A 16,485-nucleotide genomic window follows, 5' to 3' on the forward strand; every position below is an offset into this window, starting at 1 on the left:
ATCTCACACCAGGCTGTGAGCTCGTTTTATTGTCTTATGTTTTGCCTCTCCCCTAAAATCACAAAGATGCACAGTTCTGTCTCCTGGGAGGTCATTACTAAGGGATATCCTCCTATTTCGGTCACGCTTCCCTCGCTGCTCCTTTCTTTTCCCTCCGCCTTTTTAGTGAAGACGAGTTGCAGCGGTGCAGCAACATGAGATTTAGGAAGCCATTTTAGTTGCTGCTGGTGTTCATCAGTTAAAGTGGTCGGTGTTGATTGGATCAAGCACTGTTGATGCTTTTGCTGATGAGGTAGTGGGTGGGCAGGTATAATGCAGAGATGCTTGTGTGGAGTGTTTTAGCCATGTTAGTGTGTGTGGGTGCTGAGCTGCTACAATGAAGAGAACCCTTCCATTATTCATAACGTCTTCTCAAAATGACCTAGTTTGCCGCACGCAGCAGTAATCAGTACTTTATCTATCTATCTCTCTGTGTGTCCGTCTGGTAATCTATCCAGCTGTCTGTCTGCAGTAAAGCCTTCACTAATGATCCAGAGGGAAGCAGAGTGGCTGAAAAATGTCGAAAGGGTTCTAGAAAATGTTATAAAATGTTAATTCCCCAGTAGGGCTGCATTAGGTAAAACAGGACAACAGGACAAGCTTGAAGAAAAGCTGTATCGCTAATGCTAATAAACACAATATGGAATTAGCATTATATGAAGTGCACACTAAGTGCTTTAGGTACACCTTGCAATCCACCCTACCTTGGTGTTCACAGCGTCAGCGTTTGACGTGTGGCTTTAGTGGTTTTCCATTGGACTTGCGACTTGTTGATGCCCAAGCAGAATCTAGTAATTCTAAATTTGATAAAATTTTACAATAATTGTCAAATCAACCTACATAGAAGTTCGGACTTATCCGCACCCTTAATCACAGAACGGTTCTATTGAGCTCATTGCTTTTGGCTAAGCGCCGGCAATTACCATTTCCGTTTCCAAACACGCCTCATACAGAAGCTGTATTGACAATTTCGCAATGTTACATGATATTGATCGGTGGCAGATCGATTGGAACATCCCGTCATGCACTTATTTGGTAACAAGCAAATGATTCTGAACTTATTCTGAAAAATGCAAAAAAAAACCAACCTCCACAATGCAACCAACAGAATCAAGAAAGTAGAGTTTTGACACAATCCTCCATTGCTTTGCTGCACCAGTCTTCCTGGCAAAACACACATTTGTGCCCAAAGTGTGGCACAGGGGCCATTTGTGGAACATGGCTTGTTGCAAAAAAAAAAAAATACAATGCAGTAGATTATCATAACAGTGGCTTATTCATTGTGCTTGTGATTCGGTTAAATAAAAAAAATTCTGTTTGTCCAGTTCATAGTACTTTTCTCAAAATTAATGTTAAAATATCGTCTTGTCTCAATCTTGTACGTTTTGTTGTCTCGACACCCAACTCACTAATAACCAGGGTGACGTCTTCATGTCTTATTTAGGTTTTGATTATCATGCCCCTCCATCAGTCAGCCTAGTTGAATATATTACTTAATTGTTCTGTCTATAAAGTGCCAGGGGAAAAGCTCAAGATGATATTTTTATCGGCGATGTCTTTAACAGCATATTTTTCTTGATTTGTTAATGGCATGAGCAATCATTATATTTTCTGCGAATTAAAAACGGTTTCTATCACATATTACACTTAGAACTAAAAAGGCCTAAATATTGTAGATTGAAGAATTCCCAGGGAAAATTCAGTGTTTTTCTCCTTGACCACTGGGACATTAGTATGTGTTTGTGGTTTGATTTCAGTCATTTATCATCACCGTCTTCTCTGGAAGGACTTCAGCAAGGTCGACACCCAGGCACATTCTGGCTCTTTGGAGAGTGAGACTGAAAAAAATATAAACAGGGAGGTGGCGAAAAGATGGAAGGAGGAGGAAAAAGAGTTTAAAAGAATACATCAGTCTAGACCATCCATGACCCGAATCTTTGCTGGAATATGAATGAGTTCTCTGTGAGTTCCATGGCATTCCCCGGATTCTTTGTTAGGTCTTCTTTTGGGTACAATTATAGCATAAACCAAAATTTAAATGTCCTTCCCAAATCCTTTTACAAGTCAGGAGCCAAAGAACGCATGTCAGCAAACACTGCTTAGGATGCGGAATGCATTCAACCCAGTTTTGCTAGCAACCCAGTTTCATATCCATTTTTACGTTTCATTGACATTCCCTTCATCTGCCAACACATCACCACTTGCCCTTCACAGGCAACCCTCACTCAAATCACCCAGAAATCACCTACATAATTAATACAGATATGAAGGTGTGGAATGCTCAGGAAATCATCACAACTGATCTCAAGAAGAAGGTTATTAAATCCCAGGATGGAAGAAGATTACGTATATAAAAGACCACGGTGAAAAGGCAGGCTACACTTTGGACTGGTCACCAGCCAATTACAAGGCTTTTTGGGAAATAGTCCAATTCAAATTCTTCTTCAGCTGTACAATGTATCATTTCAGCATTGTAGTAGTCGCAATTGTCGTCTTATTGTACACGTGTGCAGTAGTCACTTTGCAGGCCTGCTGATGTGACATGCAAATGAACTCAATGTAGATCCGAAGGATATATTTTTATTTCACTTTCTATTTCAAACAAACGGTTGACGTCCGATCGGACATGCCTCCTTGGGGAGGTGTTCGGGGCATCCTGACCAGATGCCCGAGCCTCCTCATCTGGCTCATCTCAATGCAGAGGAGCAGTGGCTTTTCTCCTCGATGACAGTGCTTCCCACCTTATCCATAAGCAAAAGCCGAGCCACATTACAGAGGAAAGGTTAGCATCTCTTCAGAGATGAGCTCGACCCCAGGATGCAGAGAGCAGGACCAAATGCAGGTAAATAATATTTATTTGTTGCGAAAATTGCAGCGGCAGAAAAAAGCAACTCAGGGAGTAGACGGACAAACGATAATGATCCCACGCGGGGAGAAGCACACACTTGAACTAAATACACAGGACAAATTAGGTACAGGTGTGGGTGATAAGGACAACCAAGGCAGACATGGCAAAACAGGAAGTCAAATACAAAATAAGAGAATGGAAACCAAAGCGCAAGAAGGTAATAAACTGACAAACTGTCACAAGGGAACCCACACAGGGCGTGACAGTCGTTCCACAACTTCTACTCCTGAATCCAAGATTCAACTATGCAACTGACCCTCCTCTTCAGCACCCATGAATAGACTTTACCAAGCTGAGGTGTGTGATCCCACGACCTTCGGTCTGCTAATAGGCAGACAAATAGGTGAGCCATGGTCTGGTAGTCTAATGTGGCTAATCCTGCGACTCAAGCCATGATACAGTAGATCATTTCTTAGTTAACAAAAAAATAAAAGCTAACTGCAATCAAGTGACCCAACAAAAGTCACAACATAATGTTACATTATTGTTTCGGAATAGCAGTTTACACTACAGCTGAGACGTGAAATGGCTGATGCTTGTTGTTCAGTGGAGAGTAAATGCTTTATTCCACTTGTTCTCCACTCTTGTCTCCTTGGTCTTGTTTGGGGACCATTGATATAACTAATGTCGACCGACAACGGCAACAACAGGGCGACTGTACGGGTGCTGCTCAATGCTAACAACCGACATGGTAACACATCAAAGCCCGGTTTTCTGAACAATGGAGGCACGGAACATGGCCACTTTGACTCAATGTCTGCTGCCACCCTCAGGACATGGTCAAAGCTATCTCACAGAGGTGGGAGTTGAAATTCCTTCTGACGAGGAGCTCAGCCAGATGTTCCCAACAGACCCTCACAATGCATTTGGGCCTGACCGACATGCTCCCCCACCATTGCAGCTTACTCACCACCGGGTGGTGATTGGTTGGCAGGTCTCCCCCTCTCTTCACCCGAGTGTCCAAAAGTCGACTCTGCTTGTCTTGGTGACAAGTGCACATGTAGACACACTTTGTCTGTTCAGGTTCAGATCCAGGGAAACATCCCAGCCAAAAAAGGGAATACCCCGCGGGTGCACTCTCTAGTACCTCTAGGAATCCAAAAATGCCGGGTACTCAAAACTGCTGTTTGACACATAAGCTCCAACAGTCTGGAGACTACCATCTCCGGGTTAAACTCCAGCATACAGGCCATGAACCGGGGAGGGGAAACAAAAATTGCTATCCTTTCCTGTCGCCTCTCACTGCTGGCAACGCCAGAGTGGAATAAAGTTCAACCCCTCTCAAGAGGACGTGAGTGGAAGTGAATCCAACTATTTCTAGCCCCATCTTCCCCGCCTCCCGCACCAGCCACCACAAAACACATTCTTAACCTCTAAAAAGGTTAAGAATTTTTTTCTCAAGCTGTGGATCTTCGGTGGAAGTGTTTCACATATTATATACTTAGTATATGTTATCGGATGTATTTGCACATATAAATGCCAATTCCCTAACAGAAAGCTGGTACACTTTGCAGTTGAAACAATAACTTATTAGATATTTGTTTGAGGTTTCTCTTTAACTTACCATCGATGTTTTAAATGGCACTCAGTTAGCAAACAAATGTAAATAAGCTGTTATGACTTGTACAGTGTCTAAGAACTATATGCTTCATTATGTACCAGACAAAATGTTTGTGGAACCATTTGGCATGCATTTTAGTGTGTGTGTGTGTGTGTGTGTGTGTATGTGAGAGAGTGGGCCGCACTCCTGTCGGGTGTTTATTCCTTTTCATTGTGTACCACCGCGCTTCACTAGTGTCCATTAAGTAGATTTCATTAATCATAAGACCGCGACCCACGCTTCTCACCTCATTTTTCCCACCCAGTCATCTGCAAACAAGGTGCTCTGACAGACTTCAAAGTCGCTTTATCATTCCGAAGAGCTCCTTTCTCCACATTCTCCAAGCCTGCTCACGGGGTGACGTCCTTGTAGCTGTGTGTTTTGTAAGCGGATGATGCTGTGACTTTATGGAACAGTAGAGTGCTTGGATACCTGTAACGAATGTGCTTGACCTGATTTGGGTAGAACAGATGATGATGGGACGATGCCTGCTGGTGTGTAATGTCATTGTCTGCCTTTACCCTCAAACACACACACACACACACACATTCACTTCTGCCGCCAGACAGGCAGGACATGACCCTCTGAGCCCCGACAGAGATAGAGACGTCTGCAGTTTGACAGAATGTCCGCCAACGCAGATAACTTCTCGTACCCGTCCTCCCTGCTGCTGACCATACAGTCTCGACCATGCGACCTCACCTTCCCAAAGTCCTTTACTCGGCTTGCACTGGGTCTCTTATAGGCCTGCTGTCATACTTATAGGCGGAAAGCTGTTGCTAAGATTTGAAATGCTGTGTGAGCGTACTGTAGATCCACATCCATGTTCTATTTAGATGACTTTTTAATTACCAATACTTTACAACACCAATGAGACAAATGCACAGATAAACAAAGCAATGAACCGCTCAAGATCTCATAGCCACGTTGGAGCTATGGTGGTATTTGTGTTGCATTAAATTGAAGGCAATATGTGTGTGTTGTATTCACCGTTTGTTGTATTGCCCTCAAGTGGCCCAAAGCACCAGTAAGGATCCTTAATGAACCTTTAATTAAAGACTGGTTAAATTGTGTTACTGTTGTAGAGGGAAAACATTTTACTGAAAACATATACCTCAATCCCTCGTTTATTGCGTTTAATTGGTTCCAGAAATGACAGTGATAAGTAAATTCCCCCAAAGTAGGCTTCCATATTTGTAAATTTAAAATTTTTGTAGTAGTCCTCTAGGCACAAATTAACACCTTCTTTGTTACCCAAAATAGCAAACATAATAACAGAAAACAAGATTTATTCTAAATAAGATGGACTTACGCATTTATTTCTGCACAGTGTAGCTATTGTCTCATCAATTTACTGACACCTAGTGACCAGCGTAGTCTACTAGATATGCCATCTTTGCGTCTAGATACAATGAGCCTTTCATTTATATTTTTGTTAATTTATCCATGTTTATGCTTAGAAATGCTTAATTTAAGCCAAGAATACATACAGTGTCATTACTTATGCATATCTTTGGACTAATAAGAGACTGTAGTTAACCAAAAACAGCAATAACTCATTAATTAATATATTTTGACAAACCACGATGGAGTAAAACTTGAGCTGCGAGGGACGACTGTACTGATTCATTGTGCGTAGTTAATTAATAAATTGTAATTGTAGCAGGTGAAAATACTCAGAGAATGCCTTTCTATTTCTTTCTCTCTCTTGCACACACACACACACACACACACACACACACGTTAAAAACATAAATGGTCACCTCCAGCGGGAAGCGGAATTGGACAACTTTAAAAGGGCACAGAAACCTGCAGGAGATATTGTGTATGCAATACACACACACAGACACACACACACAGATACACAAACTGCTTTAAAAATGACACAAGGCGGCATTACGCATCCATTTTACATTATGCAGAAACACACCTCATCTTCAAACTGTCTGGTTCAGATGAGGGAAGAGAAGACATAAAGGGCACATTTTAAAGAGGATTTATTCACATCTATCTATCATATGCATGCTATACTCTTTGGTAATTAGGCTGCATGGTGGACGAGCGGTTAGCATGCAGGCCACACAGCTAAGAGACCTGGGTTCGATGTGTGGAGTTTGCATGTGTGGGTTTTCTCCGGTGACTCCAAATTGTCCATAGGTATGAATGTGAGTGTGAATGGTTGTTTGTCTATATGTGCCCTGTGATTGGCTGGTGACCAGTCCAGGGTGTACCCCGCCTCTTGTGTGAAGTCAGCTTGGATAGGCTCCAGCATACCCACCCCCCAGTGAGGATAAGCAGTATAGAAGATGGATGGATGGATGGATGTTTTGTGGTTGACTATAGTCTATTATTATCATAAATCAGAAATATTGAAAGACAAGTCATGTGTAGTATTCTGGTCACTAGGTCCCATTCCGTGTGGAAGCGGAATGTTTTTGGCTTCTTACTTTGCTCAATTCCCCCACTGTATTTGAAACCTTTTTGTTAAGTATACAATAAATAAATTGGAGGCTAACTAGTTAGCTCAGCAGCATGCAATGCCTGAAGCAGCGGCCGTCCCTTTTTTGATCTCGTCAGTGATCCTGTAGCCTCAGCCCTAAGAGTTGTAAACAAAGAATAATAGGAGTGTGAAGGTGACGAAAGGGATGTTATTTCATGTCTACAGGGGTTTAAGTCATAAACAGGTTTTCTACAGTATGTGGAAACCATTTATGAATATTTAGTCTGGAACCAATTAACCACAACACCACTCTTATGCAACAACCTTTTTTTTTTACATTTTCCCTTGTTAATCTTTTTAAATGATACAAGTTATAACTGACCTTTTGTAGTAATTTAATAATGTGATATTTGGTACCACTTTTTATATGCACTGCAGAAATACTGCTTTAAAGGGAATACTTTAGCCACATGAAGTTCAGGTGGTGATGTCGAGACAGTGTGAACAGTGAATAAGAGGTATTGTGAGGACGTGGGAAAAGCTGTAGTGATGGAGTATAGGATGGGGCAGGAGCTCCCGGGAAAAGGTGAAAGGGGAATTCTTCGACACTGAATCTTGGCCAAGACATCATTAAAGCTGATCACATTACTCAAACTATGCAGTTGGACCCAAAAGTACTAGACGGTGGATGCATGTGCTGTGGAGTGGGACTCCTATGCCAGAAGAAGAGCAGCATGAGTAGAAGTGGACCTAAAACCAGAATCCATGAAGGTGTACACAGATGGAATGAATACAATACAAACGAACAGCGAGACACCTCCAACCATAACATAGCTCATTATTTGCCGTCACGACAGTAATGTAGCGCAGTGACAACACAGCAGCTATCACATCCTTTCCATCTTTCCTCTTGCCGCTCTCCACCTCCTGCGTGTCTCATTGACTTTCTCCTTGACGTGCCGCTTTGATAATGAAGTGTGGAGATACAAATCTTCCATTGTTTCCCATTATTCTAATAAGACCATCATTCTATTGGAATTCCCAAGGACATGTGTGTTTGCGTGTTGTGTTTACTGACCTTGGCAATGTTCACATGCAAGTTGTGGGAGCCAATTTTGAGCAAACAATCCCCGCCCCACTCACTTCAAATTATTAAATTATCTTCCTATGGACGCCTTTTTCATATTGACTTGCATTCTAATTAGTTTGGCTCATGTGCGAAGGCATTGATTTTTCATCGCATATTAACGTATACGTATATGTGCTACACTCTCACAGGAAATGTTCACACCCGAGTGCAAGTTCAAGGAGTCGGTTTTCGAGAACTACTACGTGATCTACTCATCCACTGTGTACCGACAGCAGGAGTCGGGCCGGGCCTGGTTCCTCGGCCTCACCAAGGAGGGACAAGTCATGAAAGGCAACCGGGTCAAAAAGACCAAGCCCTCGTCACACTTTGTACCAAGACCCATTGAAGGTAACACCGTTATTTTCTATGAGGAGAAATTCAAAAAGAAACCAGAGCGCTGTGCACTGTGTTTGATTTTTAGTGGCTCCTCGGTAAATCAAGCACATCCAAATTCATGCTTCTGTTCCCTTTTACTGGCTTCTAAATTATACAAGCTCAGGGAGCAATAGACTGTGTCTCAGTCAGGTTCTATTGTTCTCTGTGGTGTTGAGCAGACCAAATAGTTTCTCTGTCTAAAAAGAAATAAAATATCAAACTAAATTGCTGTACATTTATTGCCATTGATTGTCCATCCACTGCAGCTTTTTATTATATTGCTGCAAGCTGAATTTATTCAGTCAATTGTGTGGAAACAGAGATATGAAATAATAAAAAAAATATATCCAAGAAAGAATGAAACTACTGACTTGATTCCGTGTTTGCCATAAAGATGGATTGATAAAGTGTTATATTCATCAATATACTACATTTTACTTTCTCATGCTGCAAATATGGTATGGTAACCTAACCAGTGACCTTGTGTTTTATACACGTCTTCTTTTCTCCACATTTGCTTCTCATTTTTCTTATTTCCTCATATTTTTTATTTATCTCATATTCTCGGCTCTTCTCATGCCTTCATCGTATCATTTGTTCATCTTCTTCTCAACTTCCCATCATGGCATTATCATTTCCTCACACCCTCATATTTTTCAAATTTCCTCATCATCACCACTTCGATTTTTTCTCTCTCAATGTCCTCATCCTTCTCATGTCCTCATCTTCTCCTCTGTTAATCGCTCCCCCATCTTATCGTCATGCCCTCATCTTCTTCTTCTCATGTTCTCATCTCATTTTATTATGATATCATCTCGTCATCCCCTCATGTGCTCATGTCTTCTGTCCCCTCATTCCCTCTTCCTCATTTTGTCATCTACTCCTCATGCCATCCTTTTTTATTTCATGTTCTTTTGGAACCATCCACATTTCTCATGTTGACCTCCTTGCCATTTTCTCCTCTCCCACTTCCTCAATGTCTTTGTGTCTCATAATCTTATCTCTGCCCTTCTCATCTCACCTTCTCCTCGTGTTTTGTCTTCTCATTTCGTCACACTGTCCTTCTTCAATGTTTATCTTCTCATCATGTCATTATCATTTCATCATTGCTTCATCTTTTCCTCACCTCCTCTCCATTGCGACTTCTATTTTTTCTTATTTTCTCATTTTTCATTTTCTCAACATTTAACATTTATAATCTTATAATCTTCTCGGCCCTTCTCGTCTCGCCATATCCTTGCTCATGTCCTTCTGTGCCCTCACTCCCTGCTCCTCATTTCTTCATCTCCACCTCATGCCCTCATCTACTTTTCATTTTTTGTCTGACCTTTTCCTCATGTTCTCACATTCGCCTCCTTGCCATTTCATCATTGTCTTATTGTCATTTACAATCTTCTTCTCATTTGTTCATCTCCTCCTCATTCTCATCTAATCTTTTTCTCTTCATCTTGTCCTCCTCGTGTTCCACGATTTTGCTCATCTCATATTTTCCTCATGGATCCAACTTCCCCCTGTCTCCTTACTCTCATTTCCACATGTTGTCCTCATGATATCCTTCTCATGCTCACATCTTCTTCTCATTTCCTGCTAATTTTCACATCAATTCATCATCATCATCTCCTTCCCGTGTCCTTGTGTCCTCTCCTGCCAGTTTGTATGTACCGTGAGCCGTCGCTGCATGAGATTGAGGACAAGCACCGCTCCAGGAAGAGCTCAGGGACGCCCACCATGAACGGAGGTAAAGCAGTCAACCAGGACTCTACATAGCAGCGGAAGGGAGGGGCTTCCACGGAGGGGCGTGGCCTGAACAGCACCTCAAAGAGACCGGCCTTAGGCAAAACTTCCTGCCCCCTCAAAAGTGTGTACCATCGCTTCCGCTCAGAAATAGAGGAGGCACGTGACGACCAAGGAGCTACTACCGTCCACTCGAGACAAAACAAACACTGAACTCTTGCCTGTGAAAACTTTTAGAGGAAATTAATATGAAACCAGAGGAAAAAAAATATATCGATATAAACATTTTCAATCAGGACTTGACCAGTATTTTATGCAAAAAAGAGAAAAAGCTGTGACACAAGGAAACAGAGGTCTCTCTTCACACAAATACCCGTCATTTACATTCGATGCTGTGAAAACGAAGCTTTAATACGTGTTCATGTTTCACATGTGCATTACAAATGCTCTCTGTTGTTATGTTTGCAGGTAATAACGATTCCATCAACATACCAATGTGCTGTTAAGCTAACCGTGAGCGTCATGACTTTTTCATTCTTAGGTTTCCTCATCATTGAATTTTAAATCACACTACCTGCTCTGGTGTGAGGGGAATGTAGTTGGCGGTGATCGACGCTCGAGTGCTTAAGGTGGGATGTCATTTACTCAGGTGTGTACTGTATGAGGCCGGCATCAGAAGCAATATAATAGAACCCAGTCTAGTCTTTAGGTTCTATGGCTAGCAAGTTTAAAAGCAAGTTTAAAAGCTGTCTGTAGGTGTCTGTACTGTAGAGAATACCGGATGAAATATTCAATGGTATGTTCAATGTCCAGGAAAGCGTATTCTCCTTCCAAAAGGGAATGACCAGCATCAACGCTATGAGCTATTTTCAATGAACTCCACATATTGAATCACAGAATCCACCTTGATTCCATAAGAAAACTGTGATTTTATTGTGAAAACACTGGTGGTGCCTGAGAGCCTTTCCCGTCCCAATGGAGGCAGATGCTTTTGTGGCGTTGTGGCCAATGAACTGTGGGCGGCGGCGGGGGGGTGTGAACGTGTCTTTGCAGAGAGTGAACTGGCTGCTTTGTGCTATAATGCGGTGTCCGCTACATTGCCGATTCCCAATCCTCCAATTAGGTCGTCTAACTCAGGAAGTGTATTCCATCCATTAAAGCGCCAGATGTAAACACTGGCTGTCTGCGTGTCCGGTAGCCATTGCACAACGATGTCCTCACGGACTCAATGGCTTTATTAGGTGGTGTACAGCTCCAGTACGACTAGTCACACTAGTCAGTAGTCAAGCATGAACACTGCATGATTGTGACAGAAAAGGAGGTTGATGTTGTTGTGCAGTCAGAGCCTGTCTCTCAAGAATTTAGTAGGCTTTTTATACACAAATATTCAAGTCATTATGTTAGGGACACACTGATATGGAAAAAATGCGACATTTGAAATAAATTTGTTACAAGAATAATTACAAATTCAGACTTTGATTTGTTAAAATGTAGATGTTTTTTAATGTAAAATTATGATTTAATCTTATGATATCACAATATAAATTTGGTGTTATGACGATCTTTTTGTAACTTATGACATAATTCTCATAGTGATATGACATAACAGTAACTTTACGACTTTTTCTTTTGACTGTTCTCATAACTGATTGTATGTTCTATTCCCATTATGTAGTATTTATGGAGGCTGCAGATGAAAGGTTAGGACTCACAGCTAGGACACTGGAGTTCAATTCCGTTAGATAAGCAGTAGAAAATGAATGAATGTTGTCATAACTCTGATTGTGTGTTCTATTCCTATTATGTATTTATGGAGGCTGCACGGTGGTGGAGTGGTTATGCCACACAGCTAGGAGACTCGAGTCCCCCCCCCCCCCCCCCCCCCCCGGCATCTCTGTGTGGAGTTTGCATGTTCTCCCCATGCATGTGCGGTTTTTTGCCGGGTACTCCGGTTTCCTCCCACATTCCAAAAACATGCTAGGTTAATTGGAGACTCCAAATTGTCCATAGGTATGAATGTGAGTGTGAATGGTTGTTTGTCTATATGTGCCCTGTGATTGGCTGGCAACCAGTCCAGGGTGTAGCTTGCCTCTCACCTGAAGACAGCTCGGATAGGCTGCAGTCGTAAAGGGGGAATGAATGAGCCTTTTTTCTCTCCTGAGTTTTCTTTAAGTATCCTGACTTATTTCTTGAACTAATGGGACAATATTTGTGTAACATTCCGACTGTAATCCTTATCGTTATAACATCGTGAGTTTATTCTGATAACGGTATGACTATTTTTTCTACTTTTTTCTTATTATTCATGCCCTTTTTCTTTAAGACTCAGGTTGCGTAACACGACTTTATTCTGACAACATTAAGGGTTTCTTCTTGTAACTTTTGTTTCTGGACCTCATTTGTGTAACATTTCAATTGTAATATTGTAATATCAGTTTTATTTGTGTCACATTATGACTTATGATCATATTCTCATAATTTATTTTGCCAATATTTCTTTGGGATTATTGTTAAAATCTTGTTGTAATGTATCACATCACAGTGCAACTTCGTACCCGATTTTCATGTTTGAACATTCCATTCATTTTTGACTTTTTTCTTGTTACATTACGACTTTAAACCTGTCATTTTCTTTGATTTGATGTATTCTGGTACCGTTACAATTTGACTCACGCAACAAATACCATTACGAGACTTCGTTGTTGTGACTATTCTTTAAACATCACAACTTTTTTTCCTGTGATGTGATGATAATAAAGTCATATTTTTACAACATTAATCTTGTAATAGCACCACTTCTGCAACATGATGACTTTTCCCCGTTTTTTCGTTTCAAAGTACAACTTTATTCCTTTTATGACTTTTCTCAACTGTCTGCCTTTCTCATATGAACATTGGTCTGTACTTTTCCGTACAGTTCCCTACTAAATTCTTGTCAGAAAACCAATAGCACATTTGCAGAGATGTGAGCCGAAGAAGGTTCTTGTTGGTACTTGGTAAGTTAATTCCAACAAACAGTAAACTGTATATATAAATATACATATACAGTAAATATATATATATATATATATATACATAAATATCTTTTATACAGAGGTTTATATTGGTGCAAAGTTAAAGTGATGCATGTAATTGGATGTACTCTTTGTCAACAGTTGACAGCAGAATGAGGATTTATCAGGTGAAAAAAAAAGAATTTTGTTGAAAGATGAACGGGTGAAGAGAGGCTTTTATTGTACGTGATATTTCATTTGTTATTTTTTATGTTTGCAGATTTCGCTGCATCGGAACACGCCCATATATGCACTATGAATTGTGAGATGACAAAAAAATATGCATTGGTTAAAAACAAACAAACAAACAAAAAAATCCTGAATGAAGTTAGTGATTGTTTAAGAATAAAAGTGATGTTACCAAAAAAAAAGCAACCTGTGATTGATTTGTTCCAAATGATGACTGGCAGTTGTTGTGTTGTGTGTCTTATTGTCAGTCTGCCTGCTGACAAACTGCATCCATCAATCTCCAGCTTTTAAGGAGGCTCGCATTTCCAAAAATCCAATCCTTTTTTTTTTTGCCTCTATCAATTCCCCCCCCCCCCCCCCCCACCACCACCACCACGGAGTGATTTACAGTCTTGCTATCCCCTTAAATACATTGTGTCATTTTGGGACCGCGCTCCTTCGCCCTTAATTCTCCTGTTGTCATGGAAACAGACCTTCCAGGCTGCAAGAGAATGAAGGGGGGGGGGGTGAAGGCACCACTGACTTTCAGGACGTGCCGTGTCTTCTCTTCTGCACAATGGCTGCAGCACACGCAAGGGACAAAGAGGACAGTAGTTCTCTTGTTGTGTCTCTTAGTGTATACAATATATTTTTATATAATAATCACAGCTTTTCCCTGCATTTGACTTGAAGTGCAGGGATGTGTCAAGGTGAGACCCCCCCCTTGGGAGTCTGGGCAGGGACACCTACAGTGTATGCGTGGACACAATAACAATAAGTGACTTTGTTGTTGTAAAAATGATGCTCCTTCCTTTCATTGTCAGCACTTTCTGGAGGAACTTGTTTGGCATTCAAGCTCAGCAAATAAATAAAACGCGTGCACGGCTTAGGCAACAAGTAGCTAGTGAAATACGACACACATAAAACTGTCAAGGCCTCCAGAGTGTATAATGTTGTCACTGTCATCACAATGACGGTGATGATGATGCAGTCTTTGTCTTTTCTCTGACTTCTCAGTTTGTCCTACACACTTGGGACCTCCTCCTGTTTCTTTTCATTCTATTCATTAAAAATAATTGGCCTCTTCTCAATTAAAGCTAACTAGGGCTGCTTTGATGTGCGCTGCTGTGCTTTAGAGCTGTATTTAGTTGGTGTGAATACTGGGATATGTTCTCGTTTGTTTACTTCCAGATGTAGGGCAGCTGCACGTGAGTTGATGCACCCTGTGAGTGCATACTGTACTTTATTTTCATTTCATTTATTTTCCTTTTTACACAATATAATACGAATAGCTGACTCCTGGCTCCTGCTGTTTGCACATTGGCACACTCAAAGGCATGCTGCAAGCAAACACTCACACATTCTTAACAAGGGGACTGGCCACCCACTCAAACATCCGCCCACCCAAACCCACCTCCACACATGTATTTGTGTGCAGCTCTGCATGCTCCACAACAGTATTTAATGTTTAGCATAATGCTGTGGCTCATTTGTACAATAGAATGTGTTAACATTCTGCCAACAAAGTGCTAGATGCTTTCTAAAAAATGGAATATCCCTGAAATGACCTCTGTCCTGTGGTTAGCATGTAGGCCACACAGTCAGGAGATCAGGAAGATCTGGGTTCAAAATTCCGCTCGGGCATTTCTGTGTGGAATTTGCATGTTCTTCCTGTGCGTGCATGGGTTTTTTCCAGGTACTCCGGTTTCCTCCCACATTCCAAAAACATGCTAGGTTAATTGGCGACTCCAAATTGTCCATAGGTATGAATGTGAGTGTGAATGGTTGTTTGTCCATATGTGCCCTGTGATTGGCTGGCCACCAGTCCAGGGTGTACCCTGCCTGTACCCTAGTGAGGAGTGGTATAGAAAATGGATGGGTCGACCTCTGTCCTGGCTGCTCAGTCTTCTTCTTCTTTCTCTTTGGGCTTTCTCCTTCAGGGGTCGCCACAGCAAATCAACTGCCTCCATCCAACCCTGTCTTCTGCATCTGACTCTCTTACACCAACTACCCTCATGTCCTCCTTCACTACATTCATAAACCTCCTCTTTTGGTCTTCTTCTACGCCTCCTACCTCCTACTATCTCTCCTCTGGACATGTCCCAACCATCTCATTCTGGCCTCTCTGACTTTATCTCCAAGGCCTCTAACATGCAATGTCCCTCTGATGTACTTGTTCCTGATCCTATCCATCCTGGTCACTCCCAATGAGAACCTCAGAATCCTCATCTCTGCTACCTCCAGTTCTGCTTCCTGTCTTTTCCTCTGTGGTACCGTCCTGGCTGCTCAGTACAATTAGGTTATAGCAACAATATTAATCACCAGTCAATCACATCACATCGCATCCATCCACACTCACATTGACTAGATGGAACCCACGCTAGCTACACATAGTAAGTCATCCATGTCAACCGCTACACTCCCAGTGATAAAAAATAGTTTTCATTCGATTAGTATATATTGACAAAATGAAACCATGTGTAGAAAGCTGTCATCAAATGCTTCAATACGAGGTATGACTCGATGTGGTTTGTTGCACATTGATTTTTGACTCTTGCTACTACTAGTGTTAGTGGATTTGGACCTCAGGCTTCCCTCAGAAGCTGATAAAACAAGCAAAACAATCAGCTAAGTAGCAATCTACCCACTATGTCAACCATTTTTGGTTTCGCATCACGAAAATCGAGGGAAATCACACATCCTCAACTTTAATGGATTTTAGTAGTATTTTAGTGGTTGGCTTATTTTTACACTTGTATGACAATTGAGAATGTTACTCAAACATGACCTGTGCAGTTACAAAACCATACAATCGTCTTGGGTGTCTTCAAAAGTCCTATATTAGTTATTTACGATAGTAATGATTATTATTATCTGGTGGCAGCTATGTATTTCTTCAGTCTATCTTGTGGGGACAATCGGAGGTTGCCAGTCATCCTGAACAGATTGTATCCACTGTGTTCTTCAAAAACATTATACATTTTTTTATATAAATAGGAATACATCGTTAGGTAAAAATAAGTGCATATTTGCACATCT

The 16,485-nt window shown here is 41.4% G+C and overlaps 1 protein-coding gene across 4 annotated transcripts in view; it reads left to right on the forward strand.

Moving 5' to 3' along the window:
* fgf12a (fibroblast growth factor 12a) overlaps positions 1–12,772 on the forward strand; it is a 37,070-nt gene extending 24,298 nt beyond the window's left edge. For all 4 annotated transcript variants that reach the window (XM_058065666.2, XM_058065664.2, XM_058065665.2 and 1 more), the window contains 2 exons: positions 8,266–8,464; positions 10,143–12,772. In XM_058065666.2, the coding sequence (XP_057921649.1) occupies positions 8,266–8,464; positions 10,143–10,258 (315 nt within the window). In that variant the 3' untranslated portion in view covers positions 10,259–12,772. The remainder of the gene's footprint in view (positions 1–8,265; positions 8,465–10,142) is intronic.
* Positions 12,773–16,485: the final 3,713 nt, after the last annotated feature.

This window comes from Doryrhamphus excisus, linkage group LG6, assembly GCF_037039965.1.
Source record: "Doryrhamphus excisus strain RoL-2023G ecotype Guam linkage group LG6, RoL_Dexc_Guam_v1.1, whole genome shotgun sequence".
Taxonomy (NCBI): domain Eukaryota; kingdom Metazoa; phylum Chordata; class Actinopteri; order Syngnathiformes; family Syngnathidae; genus Doryrhamphus; species Doryrhamphus excisus.